The sequence below is a fragment of the Melitaea cinxia genome, chromosome 6 (genome assembly GCF_905220565.1).
Source record: "Melitaea cinxia chromosome 6, ilMelCinx1.1, whole genome shotgun sequence".
Taxonomy (NCBI): Eukaryota; Metazoa; Arthropoda; class Insecta; order Lepidoptera; family Nymphalidae; genus Melitaea; species Melitaea cinxia.
Window position 1 is genome coordinate 4,132,451 of NC_059399.1, and position 9,518 is coordinate 4,141,968.

Sequence of the window (9,518 nt, forward strand, 5' to 3'; positions counted from 1 at the left end):
TTTTATTCCAAACAAATCGCAGTAAATGTCTTCATAAACTATTTAATGTAGTTTCAAAGTTTTCCAAGTAAACGTGTGTCAAATAAGTCAGTTATATAAGTATGTTGTATATCTTTGCACCTTATTGAACCTATAATGAACATACATTCAAACACGTGTTTCGCCTATAGTGATTACTTCTCTAACTCGTTATTTTTTTATCGATTCTTTATCTTTGTCGTAAAGTTGTAGGAATTGAGTAATTTATATTCATACGTTCTGAGAGAAAATATGAAATTTTTTGTTAGTATACATTGATGATAATGAAATAAATAACTTTTTATTGTTCACAGGTAATAAGGATAACTAAAAATGGCACGCATCAGCTCAGTATCCGCCCGGTCAGGAGTATACTCTAGTCATAGGTTAAGCTACTGTCTCGTCGCAATGTTTCTATTAGGTGAGTACATTAAATTGATGGTAATTAAAAATTATATTGAAGGTATGACATTATGACATATGAAATGTCATATGATGGTATGACATTTCTTACAAAATAAACATTCAACATCTTCGAAATATCACACAGAAGAAAAATATGGTATGAATTTTTTTTACGCACAACAATAATGTTTACATAGTAATCATAATTCAGTCGATAATTTTTAATAATCTCCATTTTTACACGTCTACATTAAAAAAAAAAACGCTTGTAATAGTACATTATATATAATATATACATTAAGGTAGGGCTCAGCAGGAAGACTTCGGCCGGCCGGACGACACGACCCCATACGTCTGAGGGGTGGCCTTGTTGTGAGCGAGGCCACCCCACCATTGTGCCAGGCAAAACCTTTGCCCGAGCCTACCGCCGGGGCGAGGTGACGAATGCTAGCGCGACCCCATCTCGCCCCACCCAGGCGGACGACTGCTATTGCACACGTGGTGGTTTTTTAGTCAGTAACAGTCTGACATAATCCTCTGGCGTCCCCGCGCTGAAAGGTCCATGATGGATTTTCCCCACGTAAAAAAAGGGCTCAGCAGGAAACTTCTTGTTCAAAATTTAAACTAGCTTGACTGGGGAAGTACCTCAACCTTACAAAAACCACAGCTAAATAACACTGCTCTCAAATAGTCTTGTGTTCCGGTGAGAATGGTGGCCCTAGGCAGGGTCGAGGGTAGGTTCGGCAACGGTCTTGCAATACTCCTTGGTCTTGCAGGCGTCAATAAGATACGGTAACCACTTACCACCAGGTGAGCCGTATCCTTGTTTGCTGACCTCGTTGTGTAAAAAAAAAATATCTCGAAAATTTTGTTAAAACATTTAAATTTTGAGATGACCACATTATTTATGTTATTGTTCTGGATTCTAACTAATTGTTAGTAAACAAGTAATAGTAACGAAGTCTTCATTTATTTTCTTTTTCAGGTTTACCCTTAGCACAATGTCAACTCGAGAAAATGTACGTAGATTTGACGGATATCCATCTACTCGTTGATGAGACGCGTCTGTTAAAATTGATTCAAATGTAAGTTCCACAAATGTTACAGTTTACAAGACTTCTTACCGTATGAAAAAGTTATGTAAATTTTATTGACTCTATTGTGAGTAAAATTGTTAACTATGTATCACAATGTTGTGTCAGTTTTACTAATACATTATAAATAAATAATATATTAAAAAACTATGTTTAACATACACACGATCATCTGTTTCTAAGTAGGCAACTTAATGCGTGTGCTTTGAGAACAGTCAACTGATAGAGACACATTTTTAAATTAAATAAATAATACATATATGAATAAATATTATACGTCCAGACTCGAGACGTGAATCATACCCACAACCCCTGAAAACAAAGAAAGCGTAGTAGATGGTACAGTTTGCGTCGGGCTAGATGCTTATAATTTTACAGAAATATATAAAAAAATAATTAGAATCGTATTTATTACCGTATAGTACGCTGTGTGGTTACGGCGGTAAGAATATAGCCACCTCCTCTCATCCTGTGCGTGTCGTAAGAGATAACACACATTAAGGGATAACACAGTTTCACTACCACCTTGGAACTTAAAAAGCCGACCGATGGCGGGATAACCATCCAACTGCTGGCTTTGAAATACACAGGTCGAAGACGGGCAGCAGTGTCTTCGGTGCGACAAAGCCAGCCCTGCGGTCACCAACCCGCCTGCCCAGCGTGGTGACTATGGGCAAAAACACGAATTCACGCCATTTTAGGCGCCAAATTGTGGAGGCCTATGTCCAGCAGTGGACTGTATTAGGCTGAAATGATGAACCGTATTTTTATTCCTATTTATCTTAAATAATCTTATTATACATAATTTCATAACAGCGGAGAATACAACACATCTCTCCAAGCGACCTCCAACATACAGCATCTAGATATAGTTCAGTTTGTTCCGTCAGTGATCGATATACCAGGTACAGAGGAACCTAACGCCACCGCAGAACATTCCTATGATATATGCGCATATGGAAAAAGCCCGGGACATTCAGAAGTAACCTTCAATGTAACACCGACAGGGTTTGTCAAGTAAGTAGAGATTTTTTTTTTAAATATAGTTGTGTGTAGAATTTTGTATAAATTAGCTTTTTCCTTAAGTATTCACACCGTCAAGCATTTGTCTAATTAAAGATTTCTTATAAGTACTTATTAGTTCTATAACTTGTAAAAAATCTTAAATACGATGTAATTCATTAAATACAGTAGTCGCCATAGAAGTATTTTTAAAAAATTCAGTCTAAAATCCATATCATTGAATGAAATAATAAATATTTCCATTTCAGTCTAGATTCAGTATTCCTGCGCGTCACCGTCATGCATTCGAACGCCATATACATAATCTCATACATAATGGGTTGGATTTACTTCGTCGCCTGGTCGGTGTCGTTCTACCCTCAAATATACATCAACTTCAAGAGGAAGAGCGTCGTCGGACTCAACTTTGACTTTTTAGCGCTCAACATTATGGGTTTCACTATGTATTCCCTATTCAACTGCGGGTTGTTTTTCTCGAAGGCTATACAGGTTAGTATTTTTTTGTTATTGATAGCATTACGATTGTTTTTCATTGATTCTGCTTGTAAAATCCCACTGCTGGACAAAGGACATTTTTCGTATAGGAAAAAGGCTGGAGCTTAATTCGCCACGCTTCTTCACTGGGCATTGGCAGATAACTTCCCTACGAGTACGATTGTTACTATTATCAGGTGTCTATAAAAACACGACGTCGATGGTGTCGACAGCTTTCGGGGTTTACTGAGACATCGAACTCGCTACCACTGGTGCTTAGGTGACTACTCATAACGTCACACCAGAACGCTGATCGGAACATGTGTGAAGTATAAATAATATAATGTTTATCTAGTGACTGCTCAGGTAATAAATAATCAGCTGATATGCTATGTATTTATTGTTCCGCCCACACTCGTATTGGGAATTAAATCCCCAATTTTGCAGCATAAAACAACCATGGCAGCAGTAACATTTTTAGATATAAACGTCATAACCCTTAGATTAAAAGGTACATTAAAAAAACTAACTCAAGTTCATGATCAAAATCTGGAGCATCTCGTCTGGAGTAGTACCATACAGAAGATTACAGTCAAATAATACTACTCCTAAATCTACTTATGGTTTAGCGGGCGTCTATTAGCCACGCTAACCGCTTGCCATGAGGTGGGCCGTATGTTTGTTTGCCGACCTATTTGTATGAAAAATAATATATTTTAATGTATTGTTTTCAGGACGAATACTTTAGTCGCCACCCTCGTAGTTTGAACCCGGTACAGTTAAACGATGTCTTCTTCTCCTTGCACGCTGCATTCGCGACCCTTATTACCATAGCTCAGTGCTTTTTGTATGAGGTAAGATTGTGTTTATCTACATACTAAGTAAACTAATTACTAAATCTACCACTTACTCACTGCAGCCTATTGCAGTCCACTGCTGGACATAGGCCTCCCCAAGTTCGCACCAGATATCCCGGTTTTCTGAAATCCTCATCCTACACAATCAATATTGTGCAAAACATCATAACTAAAAACTTGAAGTTTAGATTAAGAACTACAAACTGGCCACTCTGCACGTCAAGCTTGGTTGGAGCTAGTTTTTATTTTTCGACTTTTGAAATCTTATTAAAAAGTACCGTACAGGAAAAATCCACTCAATTGTAATTCCAATAATTACATTTTTATTAATTCTCTTCCAGTGTGACCAAAAATCTTTCAATTGTAATTGATCTTTATACATGATCGTAATAAAAAGTTTTTTTTAATATCTTCCAGCGTGAAGACCAACGTGTATCGATGACTGGTCGCGGTATCTTGAGTGTCTTCGTGGGTATCGTGATAATCACCGCCAGTCTGGGCGCCGCAGATAAGATCGCATGGCTCGACTTCCTCTACTACTGCAGCTACATAAAACTCTGCATCACACTTATCAAATATGTTCCTCAGGTAAATTATAAATAAACGTCTCACACTCAACGGCCCCAGTAGGGTTGACTGTCGGGGGTCCAGAAACACAATACAACAAGCAAAAACACCTAGACCACGGCAAAAATCTCTATGATCAATAGAAATCTATGCCATGTGCGGGGATCGAACCCGCAACCGCCAGCACGACAGCTAGTGGTGTGATCATACAAAAATATCTTCTGAGGAGAGTCTGTCGTAGGGTCCGGTGGTTTAAAACACCACGGTTGGTCACTGATTTCAGGTGATTCAGCCTCTAAATGTCTTACTGCTAAGCAAATTTGCACCATTACACCAGAGCTGAAATATTTTCTGTTAAATAATTTTCAAATCAACTATGCATCTAAAGAACCAAAGTAAGTTTTTATTTAAAAAATTCCAGGCGTACATGAACTACAAGCGCAAATCGACTGTGGGATGGAGTATCGGCAACATTTTCTTAGATTTCGTGGGCGGTTTCCTCTCTGTCTTACAAATGACCCTCAACGCCTACAACTATAATGACTGGATATCTTTCTTCGGAGACGCGACGAAATTCGGCCTAGGATTGTTCAGCCTTATCTTTGACATATTCTTCATGTTGCAACACTATGTCTTCTACAGGTACGTTCTTTAATATTTCCTATCATTTTCGTATAGTTCGTTAGTGTTGCTAAATCAAAAAATTTAAAAAAAGTAAATTTAAATAATCGAGTATAATTTACGTATCCTAGCAACACCGACGATCTATATACGCTTTAATTGGGACGCTTCTAATTGAATATTGAACTAATAATTTGTATAGTATATGTTAGTTCAATATTCTCGCTGGCTTTGGGTTTCATTAACATAATATAAGGTCCTTATTAACCATTCGAGCAACCATTGTTTTAACTATTACTGCAACGCTACATCATGCGAGTGACAATAAATTATACCTGAAAATAGATATATCCAGTGGATAAAAAGGAAAAAATATCCTTAGCATTATGGAAGACATTTTACTTAAATATAATGCACAATGCTGACTTAAAAACTTGTACTTCGAACAGTAACTGTTTGTATTACCATATGGCGGAAAAAACTCGATATGTTTTTACTGAATAAAAGAATTAAGAGGCCTTTGCATAGCAGAAGACATCTGCAGGTATAATTATCGATTGAAATGAATAATCAATAAACTAAGAAAGTTGAACGTCAGGAGATCCTGAAAAATGCAACAGACAAAAATGAACACACAAGTAAAACAGATTTTAAAGTAAGTTCTTTCTTACTATAAATGCATAATGAAATGAAATAGATATAAAGAATTTACATTGAATATTAGAAATACCATACGTATTAAATGTTGAAATAATTATGTACCAGAATGCTTTATGGTGTACACCATGAAAAAATCATTACTACAAGATGACAAACAAAAAGTGTGTTGGAAAAATTATAATTATATATGTAAAAACATCATCGCTATAATGTATTGTTTGCTATATAATAAATGTTGTGATTTTCTATATAATATACTTAGATATTGCAAATAATGCTGCAGCAATGGGACATCGCTTTATATGGACACATCATTTCATCACGGGACGCTATTGCACGCATGCATCGAACACGGAAGTGTTCGATATTCGAAATGGTAAAACAAAATGGCGGATTTTTTTTCGAGATGATAAGAACACGTTTTTGTGGTTAATATTTTCAGAGAGACCAGGAAATTAATGATTAATGACTCTAGCGAAGAGGGTACCAGTATGATGAGTTCGAGAGCTGGCAGTGATTACTTTTTGGTTCGGACTTGGTATGTATACGGGTAAATTAACTTCAGACACCGTAATGGACAATCACTAACGTTTAAATGGCGTTTAAGGATTGTTTTTTTTTTTCTTTTTTTTTTTTTATTATCTGTGATTTTGAGTTTTTAATTTAGTATTACAAGTTGTGAAAATTGTGGCTACTTTTTCCTATTTATTTATATATTTTATAGGGATGCCGACGAGAAGAAATATGATCTCGAAGCGAAGGCATGACGGGGTTTATGCTGCTGCTAATGCTGCCATTTTTAATTTTATTTGTTTCGTTTAGTTATTAATAATTTCTTTATTTATATTCAGCATTTACTAGGCTGAAGAAATGTAGTAAAATATTTAAGTTCAATGCAAGTTAATAAGCTTAGACTAATATGTGATTTTAAAGCATACTATTTTTTGTTACTTTAATCATTTCCTACTTGATGATCATTTTGGTTTTTATTTTCTGTCGAATTTGTTTTGACTACCAAAATTTGTTTCGACTAGGCGCATTTGTTAATGATACTTTGAGAAGCGTGGTGTGTCCAAGTCAAATTGGCTTATTCTGAGCCACAGATTAATTCTAGATTTCCGAAAATTAATTTGCAAAGATTTGGACGTTTGCATTAATGTCCAATCTGATTCTTACTTCTACTTCTGTTATTATACTTTATCTTACAAAAAGTTCAAATCTACCCGGTTCTTATCTATTATACGACCAATGTGTTTTTAAATAAGTTTGGAGAAATGTATAAAGGTTAATCTTATAACCCACCTAAACAAATTAGGTATTTCATTAATTCCTTCAATGAATAGTTGAGATATTAGACCACCTTAGATACACCACGCTTATGACGGTCACAAAAACGTATGCATGCTAAAGACCAATTTACGATATTATTCCAACATTCGAACCATCATAGCAATAAATTGATAGACTGATCTGCATCCGTATATTTCGCTGTTGTATTTATTATTAATTTAAAGTGATTGTTATTTGTTGGGAATATGATAAAATGAATTTATTATTGTTATGAAATTGTCAACTACTAAAGGATCTGTGATGAAATAACACATTTTATATTAAAATGTGTAAATATATCAATGCATTTTAATTTCATCCTCCATCGATTATGCATTTAGGACATGTCCCATTCAAAGGAACATACCTTCGCCATCCTTTTATCCCAAATTCTAAAACGTATTTTTATGACTGCTTTAGTTTCACTCGAAAATAACTCGTATTTTAAGTTAGTTGTGTAATTTAATATGTAATTATATGTTTGATTAATAAATAAGTCTTGATTTTGCTGTGTTTCTATTTTAATCCTTTAATCTTTAAGTTATAAATTTAAGAATTTAAAACTAGTTTCAATTTAATTTGTTTTAAAGTTTAATAACTAAGAAAAAGTAAAATAATTATTAGAAAGTTAAAATAATACAGTAATTGCTTTTTGACATAACATCTGAATGAAAATATGTTATCTACATTAGTTAGAAGTCATGTGAATAAGAATTTATTCTGAGTTGTATTTACATATCAGCAACTACCTCAAATTCTCGTCTATAGACTATTATTAAATTGATTTTCTTGTTCAAAAAATGAAATGAAATAATTTGTTGACATTATAAAAAAAAAAATACCTAAAATTCTGCGAGTCATCCCAAAAAGCTAGATATTAATATTAATAGTATATAAGTGTAGAAAATGTATTGCATAAAATTACATTTTTTCTTTAATTTTTATTTATCAACTTTTTACATAATTATGTAGCATAAGAAGCATCGCTTAAGCTTGAGCCGCTAGGTGTTCACATTGCATGCACAAATGTTGTTATTTTATAAGTCACGAAAATATAAATTGATCTTGCTCATACACCACAATTATACTATTTTGATAATTATATGATTCTTATGATAGAATCATCAAAAAAGAAAAATCTTATGAATTTTGCTATCTTACACTAAAGCTTTGAGAATTATATCTTTAATCGCCCGAAACATTGACTGTTGCGGGTTCGATTCCCGCTTGGAGCAGATATTTGTATTTGTAGTTTGTGTGTTACCCACTTTACCTCGGAGAGGACGTTAATTTATCGGTCCCAGTTATCATGAGGCCTGATGGCAACTTGTGCTTAGCGTTACTTCTGTTGGGGAAATTATCCTCCAAGCCGCAGTGGCGAAGCGTGGTAGATTAAGTTCTAGGGTGAATCATCGTCTGTTAGATGGCTGTTAATAATTATATTCATTGCTGTTTGATTTAATTGTGCCATTTTAAAATAATTTATTTCGCCAATGTCATGTGGGACAGAAAAGACAATGGAGCTTGTTCGGTGCAGTCGAGTCTTGATAACTCTAGGTAACCAGCATCCTATTTGTATGGACTTATAACACGTTTTTATTACAAATCAGCATCTACATGATCAAATCTTTTGTTTGTTTTTTTTTTTTTTTATAACTAGTAAAAACAACGACTTAGCACAATATTTTGTGATGATCGCCAAATTAGATTGGGTAAGGTTACATTCTTGAAGTTACTTATAATATCTAAGGCAGATAATCGTTGATTAAAATGCTTGTCGGCAAACTTACAATTAGGACTCCGATTAGGTAGAACTGGTTAGTCAAATTAAAACATACTGATTTGTTATCATACTTTTTTGAGAAGTAAGCGAATGTGTTGAGGTAATATAACTAAATAATATTACGCCTGTTACTCTGATAAAAAAAAAACAAATTTGTGAGGTTTATACTTTAGTAACATGAAATAAAATCAACCATCGTATATTTGGTATATATATTAAGGATCTATTTTATAAATTTAGTTCATCAAAGTAAAAGTCAAAATACTCAAGCGCAGCAACGCTTCATACGACAAAAGTAAGTCAAGCAATCAAGAAGTATGGATACTTCTACATGGCGAGATAAAAATGTTTACTCTATTTATGGAGGAAGATGAAAGAACTTTTTATACCATAAGGCTTTCTCACTGGATTCAGTTCAAATTCCAGTCAAAATACAAAAGAAGATATGACATGACACGCTTAGTAGATACTAAAAGTCTATGTAAATATTACGCACAAACCATTCAATTTTATATAACTATTAACTGACCTGGCGAACTTCGTACCGCCATATCTTTTATTTTGTAATTTTGTAATACAAATATCGCAGTCATTAAATGAAATTAAATATAGCCTATTTTTAAGTTGCTTTCGGAGATAAGCCCGGACAATATATCGGGTGTACTTATATGATAGCAACCGGGACCG

General features: G+C 34.3%; 1 protein-coding gene across 1 annotated transcript; it reads left to right on the forward strand.

Moving 5' to 3' along the window:
* The first annotated feature begins 235 nt into the window (after window positions 1-235).
* LOC123654209 (cystinosin homolog) lies at window positions 236-7,554 on the forward strand. The gene is made up of 9 exons (XM_045590127.1): window positions 236-439; window positions 1,409-1,508; window positions 2,334-2,534; window positions 2,789-3,029; window positions 3,749-3,868; window positions 4,289-4,459; window positions 4,860-5,080; window positions 6,162-6,257; window positions 6,444-7,554. The coding sequence occupies exons 1-9, from the start codon at window positions 352-354 to the stop codon at window positions 6,484-6,486; spliced, it is 1,281 nt and encodes a 426-aa protein (XP_045446083.1). The 5' UTR covers window positions 236-351; the 3' UTR covers window positions 6,487-7,554.
* The last annotated feature ends 1,964 nt before the right edge of the window (window positions 7,555-9,518 follow it).